The 18,070-nt window shown below is 37.7% G+C and overlaps 1 protein-coding gene across 1 annotated transcript in view; it reads right to left on the bottom strand.

Moving 5' to 3' along the window:
* CSMD1 (CUB and Sushi multiple domains 1) overlaps positions 1–18,070 on the bottom strand; it is a 1,072,234-nt gene that overhangs the window by 170,150 nt on the left and 884,014 nt on the right. Inside the window, exons 23-24 of the mRNA XM_087718982.1 lie at positions 16,264–16,433; positions 10,068–10,224 (exon numbers count right to left, since the gene is read on the bottom strand). Coding sequence (XP_087575108.1) covers positions 10,068–10,224; positions 16,264–16,433 — 327 coding nt within the window. The remainder of the gene's footprint in view (positions 1–10,067; positions 10,225–16,263; positions 16,434–18,070) is intronic.

Below are 18,070 nucleotides of genomic sequence, written 5' to 3'. Positions count from 1 at the left end.
CAAAGCCACCAAGTCCTGGCTGCTCCAGCAGGCCGGGGGGCTTGTGAAACATCCAGCCCCACGGAAATTGTGAATGTTGCGTTTTTAAAGTGTTGTCTTTGTCTATTTATCCCCCTTCCCTTGTCTATTGTGAGCCGCCCGGAGTCCTTCGGGAGTGGGCGGCATACAAGACAAATAAACTAAACTAAACTAAACAATCACAAAATAAATTAGAAGGGAGTCATATAGGTGTGCTCCTAGCATGGTCACACATGGTTTTTTTGTGATAAATGCTGAACATATTCCAATATATAGGCAGTGATATACTGCAGGCCCAAAGTGTTATATTTAACACCATGTCAAATTTGTTAAGAGGAAAAATATGATCACTTAGCACACCTATGTTTAAAAGATTTAATATAAATCAAGTGCTCACAGGGCTAAAACTGCAGTCATAGACTTGCGTGCCTTTGCAGTTTTGCTCTGCCATAGAAAAGGAATAATAATAAAAATGATGGATTTACTTTTCAGAAAAGAGATGTCGCTTAACAAGACAGTAACCTTGTTCAGAGGTATATATGTATAGAGGACTGCATTTTAAATTCCAGAATGCTGACCACCTTAAATAACATTATTGCAATCGTGGTTGGCCAAATTTCCTGCATTCGGTGTTCCCACTTTCGACTTCAAATAAAATGTAGGAGTAGCAAATCAGATAGGGCATCCTGGGAGGCCCAGGGCGCGAGGTGGCGGACATGAGACAAACGATAACATGTGCTTGAGCTCATCACACAAATGCTGCAAGATACGTACTTTTGAAAGACGTTACATCACAAGAACAAAGAGCATCATTTGTATTGCATGGCATCGTTTAGGTATTATCTGCAGTTTGCTACAGCTGCTGCTGAAACTGAGGTCCATGTGCATAATTTAAAGATAGCTCACAATGCTATGAATATGATATCAGCTTTCTTTATATTCACATCTCATCCCAGGATTTAAAAAAACAACAACTCCTAAATGCTGATTTGTAACCATAGTTGTTTTCTATTTATGTCCTAGTCACTAGTATTAGTATCTGGTTAGGAAACCATCGGATAGAAATGTCTATGGTAAGAAGTGGCGGAGGAGATCAATTACTTTTGAGCCCTTAGAAAAATCCAGATATGGCACCTGATTGACTCTTTCCCTATTAACTTCCAGAGCCCCCTCTTCTTTTTACCTTTGACCTCTTAAGAATGCAGCCACGAATTATTTCAGTACAATTCTTAGTCAAATAAATTCAGATTCTCTTTCTAAAGTGTTTATAGCAATAGCAGTTAGACTTATATACCGCTTCATAGGGCTTTCAGCCCTCTCTAAGCGGTTTACAGAGTCAGCATATCGCCCCCAACAACAATCCGGGTCCTCATTTTACCTACCTCAGAAGGATGGAAGGCTGAGTCAACCTTGAGCCGGTGAGATTTGAACAGCCGAACTGCAGAACTGCAGTCAGCTGAAGTAGCCTGCAGTGCTGCATTTAACCACTGCGCCACCTCGGCTCTGTACAAAGGTGTTACCATACTCTTTCATTCTAACCAAGCCAACGTATGGCAGGGGGAAAGGAAATGACCTCAAAAAAAGTTTTAAATTAAAGCATACATATACATACATATACAGCTGTAGATGTCAGAGAAATTGACATTCTCTGTCAAAGAGAACTGGGTAGTGAGGAGAAACATAAAAGGAAGTCAGATGCGTTGGAGAGAGTGTACTTAAAAAAGGCATGGATTGATTATACACAAAGTAAATATGGGACTAAGAAACTCCAGATAGCTTATGCTTAACATCAGTAATAACTTAAACTGTTTAAAATTTGGGTAACAGTAAGAAGCTGAGCTCAATGTAGAGATATTTTAGACTGTGATTGTTAAAAAGTTATACCGTGTATGGGCTCTGGGAAGTCGGGGGGAGGGAAGGGAGGTGGGGTTCTAGGGGGAGGGGGGAGGGGGAAATATAATATGTGTTAAATTCTAAAGTACATGATTGCGCTTGTATACTGTGGCTTTTTAATGTTAGTGTTAAAATAGAACAAGCTGAATATATTGGAAGGCAATAGAAGTACACCGAAGGGAGGAGTTGAGCGAAAGAAGAAGGAGGGTGGAGAGGGTGAAAGAGAGGAGGAGGAGAAGGAAGGGAGGGAATGGATGAAGAGAGGGAGTGATAGAGGGGGAGGGGAAGTAGGTAGTAGAGGGGTATGTAAGAAGGAAGAATGAAAGTCGGAGGGGGTTGAAAGAGGGTGTATGGTGGGCCAAGGTGGTATATTGGGTTTGTATTGTAGGGGGCATTTTCTATATAAGTGAAGGCTGTGTTTATTACTCAATGTTACATGCCCCGGTTATGCACAGTAAACATGTGATTGTATAGAATGAAATGGAAATAAAAAAATATTATGTGGGGGGGGAAAAAGGCATGCAGTAAAACAGGCAGGAAAAGGTCAAGAAAAAATTGATGCTGAATGAATGTGGACCAAATACAAAAATCAGAAAGCACCTCTTAAAAGGATATTGTCTGGTCACATAATCTCTCAAGAAGAAAATTGTCCAATTGTTTAAATTAGCCTCTAGACAGACCAATCCATGTTGGCTCAATCCATACATCATTTCACCAGTTTCCTGTTATCAACTCATCTAACCCTAATTCTGAATCAGTGCAAACAAAATTCTTGAGATCAATCCTCATTGAATTTCACGGAACAGCAAATGCCCAGGTAAAGCTTAAAAAAATGGATGTCCACAATCCAGGCAATCACGTCCTGGAGGAAGATAAATTAATGTCCAACATGACAGAATTTGGGTAAACAAGGGTGCTTGACAACCAGCAAAATACTTTCAAATTCTACCTTTCCAAGTCTGGGGCAGCATTTTTCAAAGGCATATATAATTTCTTACCATCCACATTGTTGCAAGGCAGATATTCCATCATTCTTTTAACTGAGTGCACCTTCCCACAAGTTCTAATCCATTTGTCATATATTGCTATGCTGTAAATTCTGCAAAATGTTATGTCTTCTTATATTCTGCCTCCAAAATGTAAATTTCCAGGAAGCCAGATAATTTCTATGGGAAATTTCTTCAGGGAGATTCAAAATACTTCCTTACCTGTTTAATAGTCAAATGCTCTGCTGCCAGAGTTAAGAAATGTCATAATTGGTCACAGAGATTTAACACTTTTGCTTTTTTAATCACTTCAAGTTTATGTGTTCATTCTTGCTTTATGTGACATATATTTTTACTTGATAGGATTATTTCAGACATACAGTATACTTCCCAGTTATTAATATGTCATTTCAATAGTTTAGGTGTTACGTACACTTTTATTATAGAAATTGTTTGTTTTATTAATCTTGTACCTCACCCGTTTGATTTTACATTAGTATTATATATTTTACATTTTATTATTCCTTGATCAAATAAACATTATTATTTTTTAATTCCTAATCCTGAAATTATATATATTTTTTCAAATTATATCCTGTTTTTTTCAGGAACCTAAGATTATTTTTTTTTACAATCCTGTTTTTTATATACGTAGATGAGGCAATGGTCATAATTCACAACATATTCCTGTAGGAATGAAAGTAGCCATGGTAACTGAAGCTGTTTCTCCTTTTTATATGAAATACTAACTTTAAACTTTCATATCTCGTATTGCTGTAATACCTTTTTTTCTGCTGTTTATTCAGGCATGCTAATAATAATGAAATTTAGTATATTTCCAGTTATTATTTTAACATGGTCCTAACATCCTTTTCATTCTTACTTGATAAACCTCCCACTATGAAATTTATTTATTTATTTTTAAAGTTTAATGAATGCTCCATTTTACTGTTGGTACACAGTTATGAGCAGTGGTCTAATGAATCCTTTTGTTCTATAAAAATGGTAAGGTAAAATCTCTGCCCTTTCTACTTTATTTTCATACATCTTGTATAACACAATATCCTGTATTGTAAAAATAATGATATCTTTTCCTAGGCAGGAAAAAAACATAGGTACAAGTGCAAATTAGCCAAAACCTGGCTCATAAACAATAACTGTGAGAGGGACCTTGGAGAGCTAGTAGACAATCACTTAAATATAAGCTAGCAATGTGCAGCAGTAGCCAAAACAGTTAATATAATCTTTGGTTGTATAAACAGAGGCATAGAATCAAAATCATGTGAAGTATTAGTACTGCTTTATAAATCCTTAGTAAGACCGCACCTAAAATACTGCATCCAATTTTGGTCACCACATTACAAAAAAGAGGTTGAGACTTTGGAAAAAGTAGAGAGAAGAACAACTAAAATAACTAAAGGCCTGAGGACTAAAATATAAGAAGAATGGTACCCATAAATTGGGTATGGATAGTCTAGAAAAGAAGGCTTGATATAAATGATGGCAATATTCTAATATTTGAGGGGCCGCCACAAAGAAGAAGGGGTCAACTTAGAAACAAGAAATAATGGATGGAAACGAATCAAAGAAATAAGCAACCTGGAATTAAGGTTAAGGAGAAACTTCCTAACAGTGAGAACAATTAATTAGTGGAACAGCTGGCCTTTAGATGTTGTGGGCGCTTCATCACTGAATTTTTAAAGAGTGGATAGCCATTTGCCTGAAATGGTATAGGGTCTCCTGCTTGAGCAGGGGGTTGGACTAGAAGACCTTCAAGATCTTCAAATTTGAAGATCTTGGATAATAAATAACAGACATGTTGTAAGCATTCCAAATACCATGCAGAATCAAATCAGAATCGAAGGCAAAACCATGCTTAAAGTTCCAATTTAATAAAGCAGGCATGTTGGCACATAGCTATGGGGATCCCAACTCTGGAAGTTACATCAGAATCCCACTATAAATAAATACCTGGACAACGCCAGGTTATCGGCTAGTTTATATTAAAAAAATGAACTAAAAACATAACCATTCAGCTGACATACCTTATCTGTAAAGAAAAGAACAGTTAACTAGTTTGACTTGAAGCAGTTGAAGATAGGAAACCTCCGATGGGGTACAGCTGACTTTTAAGAGCGGTTGGGGAGTGGGTTACTCTATTATTAGAAGAAGAATGTAGAAAACACCATGCATTGGTAAGAGTTCCAGTTTGCACAGCCCAAAACACCAAAAATCCAAAGAGAAGGTCCAGGGTATTTGAAAGAATGCCTTTCCTTTCCATTCCCTTCCCTTTTGAACGAAAAGTCAAATATTCCAAATAAAATAAAACAAAACAAATTACGCTGAGATTTCTAGGAAAGACCAGATCATAAATCCTCCACATCTGTAGCAGTGCTATAACATTAAAATGACAGGAACACTCCCTTTCTTTACTACCAATTCTACTTGGGGGAAAAATATAGGAAAAAAATGATTATGGTATGTAATTATTTCAAGAAGGGGGAAAAAAACATTCTGTCATAAAAATCTACATTTTTTTTCAGTAAGCCGCATTGTTATAGAAGGTGCAGTATTTGCTTGACAATCAGAACTTACTTTATTTCCATTATATTCTACTGGCTAATATATCTTTTATACCACTTTTTATACTTTTTATATCTGCAGATTGCCATGCATACCCCGTATGCTTCATCTCTACCCCAAACATACCAACAAATATGTACCCAGAGTACACTAAAACCACATATTAACAAAGATGCTCAACCTGATTTACTTAAACAAGGAATCCAGAAAACTGAACTAGCCACACAACAAGATTAACAGACAATAGCAGAGAAACCACAGAATCAGAACAACAGAATCCCGCTAGTTGTCACAGTTCAAAGATACGATTAATAACATTCGCTTATATGATGCTGCACTTTTTCAAGCACTGGATGGAAGAACCATGCTTGCACCTATCTTGCAGCATACTATAGATGCTGGATAACAAATATGTTTTCCAAAAATCTTGCATCCTGAAAATCTTTTGATGTTTATGATAGACCCCTTCAGTTTGAACCCAGATATAATTTCAGAATAACTGTATCATATGGGAAACTTGAGAAACATGAAATAAACTTTTAAAGACTTATGTATTTAATCACATAATGTCTCTAACATGCTGCATACATTCAACAGGGCTAAACGTGTTTTGTTGCTGATTTTCATTTGTGCTCAGTGTTCAATGCATCTCACAGCAGTGTCCAACAATAGTCAGCGAGCATTAATGAATCCCAGTTGCTTTGATTCCATTTTTCCATTGTGGCAATGTCCTGATAAAAACTTTCACCATGTTCAGCACTGACTACACCTATATCTTCAGGAAGGAAGTCCAAGTGTGAATGAAGAAAATGAATTTTCAGTGATATGTTGTATTTCGTGGTTTTGTATGCTGTCAACCAATGGAATCTACTTTGGTGCTCTGTAGTTGCCAAGAAAATTTTCAGTGGCATTTTTGAATGATTTTCAGGTGATCTCCTTTTTTCCCACTAACAAATCTTCGAACTTCTTGTCACTGATGATATATCTGATCTGTGGACCAACAAAAATGCCTTCCTTAATCTTGCCAATAGTTATTTTTTGAAAATATCTCTCTCAAATAATGAAAACTGTTGCCTTCTTTGTTTCATCGCTTTCAAAAAATGTTTCATCAGCCCACATTTTATGTGAAGTGGAGAAAAATAACTTAGTCTGCTCAACAAGCGGTTCACGTACCACATTTGAAGGAGCCGAGGTGGCGCAGTGGTTAAATGCAGCACTGCAGGCTACTTCAGCTGACTGCAGTTCTGCAGTTTGGCTGTTCAAATCTCACCGGCTCAGGGTTGACTCAGCCTTCCATCCTTCCGAGGTGGGTAAAATGAGGACCCGGATTGTTGTTGGGGGCAATATGCTGACTCTGTAAACCGCTTAGAGGGGGCTGAAAGCCCTATGAAGCGGTATATAAGTCTAACTGCTATTGCTATTGCTGAAAGCCCTATGAAGCGGTATATAAGTCTAACTGCTATTGCTATTGCTATTTTTCTGTCCTGGAACCAAATTCTTTTATTTTTAATGTAATGCGACTTGAGTGAACGGTTGTCCCATTCAAATAAGTAACAACAGTACTTGAATGAATGTTTATTTTATTTATATGCCTCCCTTTCCCTCCCGAAGGGGACTCAGGGCGGCTCACAACTCAAACCAGGGAAGGGGACATCCAAACTCCAATCAAAGGAGCAGAACCACTATTTTTAGATCTCCACAAATATTCCAGTTGTACTTGGTACTCTTCAACAACAATTCCATGTTTTTGTATGTTTATTTCATGTATGCAGCATAGCCACCAGGTACTTAAGGACTTACATTATTATTGTGTAAAAACAGAAAAAATCTATAAACAGTACATGATAGGTTAAATTACCTATATAAATAAATTAGGTTATTTTTGTGATTAGCAGCCAAAAATTTGTAAGATACTCAAAAGTGTTCAGGAAGCAATTCCTTTGTTATCTTTTGTAACAATCAACACAAAGCACATTTGTATAAGCAGGGGAAAAAAACAATAGGACAATAATGGCAATTTTAGAACCAGACCTTACTTAGAAACTTTTGGAAAAAGGAGAAATGACCCTAAGAAGTTCTGAATCCTAACTAATTTAAAAGGAGTTCTTAGCCCCCACCACACAGTAAGATAGGAACAAAAGTCAATTTATTACGTTAACGTAATTAGCTGCATTAACTGCAATTTATAATGTCATGTTTTGCTTTTAGTGTTTCTGAGATTATTTCTATGAAAGACTTAATGAATAAAATAGAAGAATAAATATGTGGTAAAAATATTGTAAGCAAACTTTAATTTTCACACTTAAGTTATCTCTGCGACCAACAAAACCATGATTTCTGAGTTTTAGGACTTTAAGAAAAAGAAAAAAAAAGAACCCCCCCCCCCTCAAAAGTAGATTTGCATTGGAAACATGCTGTTTTTTTAAAAAAGCACAAAAAAACCCACAAGATGCTTCAATGTCAAGTTCAAAGTGTGAATTTTGCTGATGCGGCCATTTTTGCTTCTCAGCTTGCCACAGAACCAAGGGGGGAAAGGGAAGATCAGATTTAGAACTCCAGTTCCAGGCAACAACAAGAAATCATCCCATGGGAACCATGGTCCTCTAATCAGATGGTCGACAAAGACTTTGAACACTTTCTAAAACAACGTTTAGATACCTAATTGGACAACGTGACATGTACTAATGGGAAGGAGGGGAGAAACTATTCCTTGACTGTACGAAATCAGAGGAATTAAGCAGAGATGGTTTGGCTGTCATGTTGTACGGAAATGAGGTATTGAATAAAGCCTTGCATTAAGAGATTGGATGGCCTCGTCAAGCGATAGCTGCGTTGGGTTTTGTCAATCAGAACCCTGAAATCAGGGGTGAAATTCAGCAGGTCCTGACAGGTTCTATAGAACCAGTAGCGGAAATTTTTAGTGGTTCGGAGAACCAACAAATGTTACCTCTGGCTGGCCCCAGAGTGAGGTGGGAATGGAGATTTTGCAATGTCCTTCTCCTGCCACGCCCACAGAACCAGTAGTAAAAATAAATAAATTTCACCACTGCCTGAAATCCAAATTATATCTCACATAAGAGAAGAAAAAGCACGAACCTGATTAGAACAAATAACTGCTTCAAAGAGAGCACTTTTTTTGAAGAGAACAAGATAGTGAAAAGAGTTAATGCCAATATTCTTCAGTCTTGATTACATGTCTGAGATATCTGCTACTGCTTAAAAAAAATAAAAAAAATGGACATGTTGCATGCATCCATAGCAGAGTTGTGGGATAATCTTCATTCCCACAAAAAAGCAACTAATAACAGACCAGTGGTGGGTTTAAAAAATTTTTGGAACCTCTTCTGTAGGTGTGGCCTGCTTTCCGGGTCCACTGGTGGAACCTCTTCTAACCGGTTCGGTAGATTTGACGACCCGGTTCTACCGAATAGGTGCGAACTGGTAGGAACCCACCTCTGCAACAGACCACTTAGAATTACTGTTGTAGTTATTAATAATTATGGTGATCAGTGTGTGTGGTGGGTTGCTCCTGGTACGGCCCAGCTCCGCCCAACTGTCCAGACGCTTCTGCGTTGATTGAAGTTTTGTTCATGTGCGCAAGCACGAGCGAACTGGTAGTAAACTGGTTATGAACCCACCACTGGTGTGTGTATATTCTCATTGTGCTACACAATACCTTATTAATTAAGGAGGAAAAAGAAGATACATTCCATTTAGACTCAAAGCTTTTCCAAGAGAACTAATACTTTTAATAGTTTTCCAGCTACCTCACCTGCACTATGTTGAACTGTTTGGAAGAAGATAGAATAAAAATTTATTCTGGAAATGAAAACGATGAGTACCTACCTTTTTTAAAAAAAAATAAAAGTGACAAGTTTGTACTTTGAACAAATATTCTCATAACTTTTTCACCTGATGGTAGAAGAAAATCTACCATCCGTTTTAATATTGTGACTTTCTTCTATTTTGATTGTTGAAGCTAGAGATGAATAAACTGCAGTAACAGTAGCATTGCCAAAATACAAATATTTATTTTACCAGAATATAATATTAAATATTCCATTGTATAAAACTTACACATACGTTACAAATCTATAGGTAATTAGTGTATTTAACAAAGGTTGATTTTTTTTAAGATTTATATCCCACTTTTTAATGCATGCAACTCAAGAACATAACTCATATTTCTCCCTTCTCCCTTGTTTTGCTCCCCACAACAACTTTGTGAGTTGATTTGGGCTGAAAGAGAGTGACTGGCTCAAAAATCACCAACTGGTTTTGATGCCTAAGACAAGACTAGAACTCATCATTTCCTGGATTCTAGGCCATCAACTTAACCACTGCACCAGACTGGCTCTCCCTTGTCTATTTACATTGACTGATTCACAAAACAATGTACTGATATTGGAAATTATTCTTAAGCATTATCTTTTATGATTCTCTTTTTGCAGTATTGAAAGGAATTAAGAAGCAATAAATAGAGTAGGGTATTAATAAAAGTTCTTAGGATTTTTTTAAAAAACATTGCTCATAGTTCAATTGCTTTTTTTGTAACTCTGTTTCCCCTCCCCTTCCTCTCTCACTTACTTGTATATGTGAGGTGAAAACCTTGGTCCGTATCTGATCCGTTGCTGTTAAATTCTATCCACAAATGGTTAGATGTGCTATTGAGAATGAGTTCTAGCAATTCCATTTTTGTGAATGTTCCCAACAACCTTGATGAACTGTCTTTCCCATCATATACCTATAAAATAAAATACAATAAAGTTTAACACATTTTTTTTTAAAAAAACACATATTTTAAAGCTTCTGCAATCTAACAGATGTTCATGTACAATCAACTAAAATCATCAAAATTTTCAAACAAAACATGGGGAAAGAGAACAATCCTTTTCATTGATTGCCATATATTAGCTATGCAGCTCATTTACATAACAACACATTATTTCCCATCCAGCCATTTTTTTTTAAATAAAAACAAGTTTGGATGTATGGCTTAGTTCCTTGCCATTTATCAATTCCATCTCCTTTTGTCTTCAGGATCCACTTTGGAGTTTTTGTTTCAAAAGTTTGAAAGTGCTTCATGGCATTTTTGTGAAGATGCTTTTTCTAAACACATTGACGGGGGAGGGGGGGATAACATACACCAGTCTGATCACTGCTAAATAGCAATAGCAATAGCAGTTAGACTTATATACCGCTTCATAGGGCTTTCAGCCCTCTCTAAGCATATTGCCCACACACTGGGTCCTCATTTCACCCAACTCCGAAGGATGGAAGGCTGAGTCAATCTTGAGCCGGTGAGATTTGAACCGCTGGACTGCAGATAGCAGTCAGCGGAAGTGGCCTGCAGTACTGCACCCTAACCACTGTGCCACCTCGGCTCTAAATGAATTGAAAAGAATTGAAGCAGCAACCCTGGCTTTTACAATGGTTAAAGTCAGATAGAAGGAATGAGGACTTGAACTTCTGAACAATTGTGGGGGGAGGGAACTAAACTCCCAAACTGGGAACCACACTGACCTGAATGTTTCAATCATGTGCACATTCCCAATATTATTATTTGGAATGACCCAATTTCTCTCCACCCTGATTAAACATTTTTAAACACTTCTAAATTTCAGTTTCAAGAACATAAAATAAAAAAAGTACTGGATAAAATAACTAAATCTATCTATAGTTCCATTTTGATCTTCAGCTGACAATCGAAGCTGGTCTATGTTATCAGCAGCTAGGAAGGATACATTTGTACAATTCTGATATGTTTATCATCAGCCAAATTTCAAATTACATTTATGCCTTTCTTTGGAGGAAAGAAACTAGGTTCTAAATCCCATTACTGCTAAAGTTCACACAAACAAACAGAGAGAGAGAGAAATAATACATACATGAATGAATGAACTACTTTTGAAGTCATTCTTCACAAAATTAGTCCATAAATAAGAACAATGTTATAATAGTTTTATGCGGCTGAATAAATAAAAAATCACACACTATTAAAATAATATTAGGAATGAATGAAGTATAACATGATTTTTTCCCCCTATAATTTATTATGTTTAAGGAATTTTCTTATATACAAGACATTTATTTGATGTAGGTTCCAATGAGCCAGGTCTATTTTTGGATATCTGTGTATTGTTTTGTTGTGCAGTCTGTTTCATTTTTCATATTTATATTCATACATCATTTCTGTGTCATTTCCTCATTATTCCAAACAAAATTTTATAGCACTGTAGAAAACACTGCCTTCTTGCTTGGCCTTCCTTCTGCATCACCTCCACACACACACACACACCCATCACAAATATGTGAACGTCTCAAGAGCTTTTTCTGCAGTGAATGTACTGGACAAATCTGTTCCAAACAGATAATTCAGTGATTCTATAAGTACTTTCGTTTCAAGCCATAAAGGGCATTACACCCGCTCCTCATTTAGTCACCGAGTTCCATTCCAATATCCAATTCCAGGTGAAGTGGTCGCTAATAGCAATAGCAATAGCAGTTAGACTTATATACCGCTTCATAGGGCTTTCAGCCCTCTCTAAGCAGTTTACAGAGTCAGCATATCGCCCCCACAGTCAGGGTCCTCATTTCACCCACCTTGGAAGAAAGGAAGGCTGAGTCAACCTTGAGCCGGTGAGATTAGAACCGCTGAACTGCAGATAACAGTCAGCTGAAGTGGCCTGCAGTACTGCACCCTAACCACTGTGCCACCTCGGCTCTAAGTGAATGACTGAGAGAGAGGTGCTTTTTCAGGAGGCAACTGGACTGTCTTGTCTTTTCTTTCTTCTTTGAAGACATTTCACTTTTCATCCAAGAAGCTTTTTCAGCTCTGACTGGATGGTGGGGAATGGAAGTGGGGATGTATTTATGCATGGTCACCCATCACTTTCACAGCCCGCTTCTGAAAGGCTCAAGGCGCAGCAGTGAGCCATGGCCCAGAAGTTGGGGACCCCTGGACTAGTATTCTAGTCCATATTAAAAACAATAGCATTATTTAAATATCCTTGAGTGTCAGATACTGCCAATATTAAAACTTGGTTGGGAACAGTTTCAATACCATAAAGGCCTTATACTGGCCCAGGACTAAAATGAAGAGGGTCAGGTCTACTGAGTCAGAGAGACTGTGAAGAGCCGGGGTGGCGCAGTGGTTAGGGTGCAGAACTGCAGGCCACTTCAGCTGACTGTTATCTGCAGTTCAGCGGTTCAAATCTCACTGGCTCAAGGTTGATTCAGACTTCCATCCTTCCGAGGTGGATGAAATTAGGACCCAGACTATGGGGGCAATATGCTGACTCTGTAAACTGCTTAGAGAGGGCTGAAAGCCCTATGAAGCGGTATATAAGTCTAACTGCTATTGCTATTGCTATAGACTAACTCAGCAATGAAAACAGTAAAGGAGAGATACTTGATAGTGGACCAAAACAGATGGATCTCAGATGTAACCAAAGCTCTGTTAGAATGTTATATGAAAATGTAGGTTATACAAAAACAAAGGAAGGATATTAAAGAGCTATTAAAAAACAAACAAACATGGGAGTTAGATGGATTAGAGAAACCTATAGGAGTAGTACTAAAAGGTCGGAACATGAATGAATCAGTAAAACAGAATAAAATGGATAAGCTCAAGGAATCTGCAAGTAAGATGGACCATTAGGAAGAGATAAAATCCACCATGGAAATCAGTGCAAGAAGTTTTGAATTATGCCTTTCTATAATCCCAGTTATTAAAGTGACTTTACTGTTTCTTTTCTTTTTCTTTCTTCTTTTTCTTTCCACTTTAATGGGATTGGAGCTTATAGAAATGAGGGAAAGAAAACCAGTCTTGAAAGATATCAGTGCAAAGAGTTTCAAGCCACAGGTACCCTTCAAGTTTCAATGGCAATTAGGAGGAAAATATACAGTATGTTGCTAAGTCACGTCTTAGACTGTGAAACCACATGGCTGCATCTCTTAATGACAGAAATTTGGGCAGTCCTAGTTGCTGTTGTTACCCAGAGAGATCATATGAGTGGTTAAGAGAGAACTGTAACTGGAATTCTAGGATATCAGGCTGAGAGGCAAGAGCTATAGGCAGACGAGAGGTATTCTCTAAGGGTTCAAGAGCAGGCACTAATGTGTGCAAGTGGGCCAACAAGGATCACTATAGAGCACAGGGTAGCAGGGCTGCTGTTGTGGCTCAGCAGGAGCCGTTGGAGCTGCCACCAGACTCCGACAGCGAGGGGCCCTATGAGTTGACTCTGGAGGATGTAGAGGACCCTGGACAGGGTTCCGATTCCGAGCAGGGCACATAGAGGCTGGTTAGCCACCAGGAGGCGCCTGAGCATTGGAGCAGTGGGGAGGAGCCAAGGGAGTTGTTCCTGGATGCCCGGCACCAAAGAGCTGATAGGTGTAAGGAACAGTTGCACAGTTACAGGAGATAATTGCACTCAGCTGGTGGTCATTAGGCTCCTCTGCAGACTATAAAAGGACTGCTTGTGCACACGCCCCGTTGCAGGAGTCAACGCATTGACTAAAAGTTGGATAACTTTTGTAACTAGCTTGGCAGGCTGGATTGCTGCCAAGGCTTGTCTGTGCTGGATTGCTGCCAAGGACCTGTCTGTCTGTGAATAAATTCCTTAAAGTATCTTTGGCTTGGCATGCTTTGGTGTGGGACGAGGGGGGTCAGAACAGCTGCATTGGAGAAAAAGTGGTAAGAATGACTTGTGGCCTTCTCTGCTGGCGGGACCACTGACTTTGCTTGTGGGAAAGTGGCAAGGAAGGTTGCAATGATGATAATGTAACTTTGACTCACTGTAACATTTGTAAAATAATAAGCTGGGTACCCGGATGCCCTGCTTATGGTCACATAACTGGGGTACACTTTGACGGCTGCATTTTTCGCAGACAGTTGTAAATCCTTCTTAATTCAATGCTGTCATTAATTTGAATGGTTGCTGGACCAATGGTCATAATCCAAGGGCTATCTGTACATTTCCACTTTAGCAATGTTTCTGTAATTTTCCCAGGAATCTTTTGATTGAGTTTCTCCAGTTCTACTATTTTTCACTCTCTCCAGTAACTCTGCCTAATATATTAAAACACATAGCAATAGCAATAGCAATAGCAGTTAGACTTATATACCGCTTCATAGGGCTTTCAGCCCTCTCTAAGCGGTTTACAGAGTCAGCATATTGCCCCCAACAACAATCCGGGTCCTCATTTCACCCACCTCGGAAGGATGGAAGGCTGAGTCAACCCTGAGCCGGTGAGATTTGAACAGCTGAACTGCAGAACTGCAGTCAGCTGAAGTAGCCTGCAGTGCTGCACTCTAACCACTGCGCCACCTCGGCTCTTTTATATATGCGTATTTCTCAATAGTGCCAAAAGAGGCAAGGAGAAGGTACTGCTACTTATAAGGATAAAAGACAGGGAGAGACATATTATTTACAGTTACAAAAATGTAATTATTAATGATTATAATTAATAGTTTTCAGGCGGGGTAAATGTATTAGAGAGAAGACTAAATAATTGAAGGAGAATCAAACAAGAGTAAAAATGAGACAAAAGTCTTTGTACAAAAATGATCACATGATCTACATCTTTCTTTCTCACAGAGATGCAGACCTGCAGCCATTCCTGAAAATCTATTCCTCTCCTAAATTTTTCTAAATTTAGGTTTCCTGCCTTGACCCTAAATTTATGCTGTCCCAGTCGACAGCGTGGGTTTTTAATCTGGACAAAAGGAGAAAAATATTGTATGACAGATTGTGGAAAGTAGGTAAGTTTCTGTTTCTCAAATTTAGCAAGGAAGTCAGGACAGAATATGTTATTATACAGTTGGCTCGGGGCTACTAAGTCTCAGGAGCTTTGCTTTCATAACAAAATGAGAGAAAGAAATACCTTGAGGAAATGGAAATGTGGGTGTACATTTAACTATTTAATGGTTGCTTTCTTTATACTGGAATTTGAACAGTATGTGTGTATGTGTGTATATATATATATATATATATATATATATATATATATATATATATATATATATATATATATATATATATATATATATATAGTCAGTGTATGTGTATGTATATGTATACATATACATACACATACATACATACATACATACATGTGTTGTATTTGTGCTGATAAATAAATAAAGGGAGACTAGTATAGATCTATTTCAAGCTATTTAGCTCTCATCAGCTAGCCATACCCTTACTGGGATTAGAACCTGTGCTGTATTGCATTTTAGGCAGATGTGTTAACCACTAAGCCACAAGGTCCTTCTCCTTATCAGCTGAGCCAGGGAAATAGGTATGTATTTAAAGAGAAGCTGGATTGTACAGTTATTAAAATTACTCTTTACACTATAGTTTTTTTTTAAATGGTACCCTCCAGAATGTACTGGAATAACATATCTGAAGAGCATAAGAGGTTCGAACTTTGGAGAAAGTTGGTCATATGTACTGTCCGATCCAAACATGGACACATTGAAGATCAGAACGAGACAAAGTCACGTGTAAAATAAGTTAAAGTTAACTTGGATTTAAATAACAAATATCCTAGCTTTGCCTTTCTTTAAGCCAAAGGATATTACCATGGAATTTCACATATCACCAATTCAAGACTGTCCCCGAATCTCAGATCTGACATTACCAAAAAAAAAAAAAAAAAAAAGAATAGAAAGAAACTTGATTTCAAGTACCAAAACTCAGAAAATATGCTGAAATAGGATTGGATGGATTGTCTTGTTGGGTGACTCAATTCACATATAAGTGTGTGGTTTAACATTTACCTTAACCGTATCACCATCATGCAGCTTAAAGGTTCTGCCTCTTAGCTGGATGCCTTTCCCGGGTTCAGTTTCAATTTTATAAATGCATTCGTGGTTGTTGTCATAGTTAGATGGGAAATTTGGTGAGAGTAATGTTCCTTCATTCCCAGATACGCTTGCTCCACATTCAGCTAAATAAAACAGACATATTTATAAACAAAAATGATTAATTATCTGTTTCAAAAGCTTTTTTTTTAAAAAAATTGAGTATTTTCAAAACTATAAAATATCTTTTCTGCATGTAAGAAAATTATAAATAAAGTAAGTATAAAATACCATTTGCTAGTAGTTTGCTCGGAACAATATATTTTTTAACTATTTGACATACCCATTATCACTTTCTTATTAACAAGTTCCTATATTAAGATTAAATTTAATTGAATCTTTGTATCTGGATAGTTTTCCCGTCATTTCTTTTCTTTTTCAACTGCATTTTGTCTCACTATACTCTTTAAAGCAATGACATTAAGGAAATATACACATAAAAGTAACGTTAATGAATATACCTATTCAGATAGTCCTTGACTTACAATCACAATTGAAGCCAAAATTTCTGCTGCTGAGCAAGACATTTATTATGTGAATTTTGCCTCATTTTACAACCTTTCTTGCAACAGGTGTTAAGTGAATCATTGCACTTAAGTTAGTGACAGAGTTGTGAAGCGAATATGGCTTCCCCATTGACTTTGCTTCTCAGAAGTTCTCAAAAATTGATCACAAGACCCCAGGACATTGCAATCGTCATAAATATGAGCCAGTGGTCAAGCCTCTGAATATTGGTCACATGACCACAGGGATGCTGCAATGGTCCTAAAGTGTAAAAAACGGCCATAGGCCACTTTTTTCACTGCTGTTGTCATTTTGAACAAATTGTTGTAAGTTGAGGACTACCTATAATTGTTTCTCAGCATTCAAGAATAAGTAAATAAAGAGTAAAGATGACTTCCTTCTATTCAGTTTAAAAAAAAAAGGGCTAATAGTGCAGAAAAAAAACCTGATTAGATTCCCAAGAAAAATCTTTAAGATACAGTATATTAGTTATATATTATCAACTTACATTATTACAATATAACTTGAATAAGATGAAGTGATTTAAGCCAACTAATTATTACCTATAAATAGGCAACTTCCAAAATGAATTCTTAGTTTGGCAGGGCCCCAATTCACATAGGTCACAACAAAACTGCTTTTAAATTCTTTCAACTGTACTGTAAATAATATGTTTTCCCCCCATTGGAATTGTGGGGTTTGGATTTGCTTATAAATTGGTACATCTTGCAGCTCATGATTCCTATAATAAGCCACTAATCCAATAAAGTACAATGCAATGAAAAGAAAAGAATGATAATCAAATAGCAGTATAATAACTAAAACGAATGAATAACAAATAATTTGCAATATACTATTATCAACACAATGAATGAACTAATGTTAATTCCCAAAGGCCCTTCAGAAAAGCCATGTCTTGGCAACCTTTTGGAAGAGTTAACATGATCCAGACCTCCAGGAAATATGGTTCTATACAATGGGGGCACTACAGATGGGGGCGGCGGCGGCGGCGAGACGCGGATGGTAGGCGTCTTTAACATCTTGGTTTAACATCTTGGTTACCTGGGTGCCTTAGAAGCCCCTGGTGGTCGCCTGCCCTATCGAAGCCCCTGGTGGTCGCCTGCCCTATTGAGTGAGCCCTGGTGAGCCCTGGTGAGCCCTGGTCCTGGAACGGTGGCAGCGGGAATTGGACAGACAATGGCTGCCTGAGCTTTTGCTC

The sequence above is a fragment of the Thamnophis sirtalis genome, unplaced genomic scaffold (assembly GCF_051295495.1).
Source record: "Thamnophis sirtalis isolate CommonGarterSnake01/CBP01778 unplaced genomic scaffold, rThaSir2_p1.2 scaffold_6, whole genome shotgun sequence".
Lineage (NCBI taxonomy): Eukaryota > Metazoa > Chordata > Lepidosauria > Squamata > Natricidae > Thamnophis > Thamnophis sirtalis.
The sequence above is the reverse complement of the archived record's forward strand: the minus strand, read 5'-3'. Positions and strand labels throughout refer to the sequence as shown.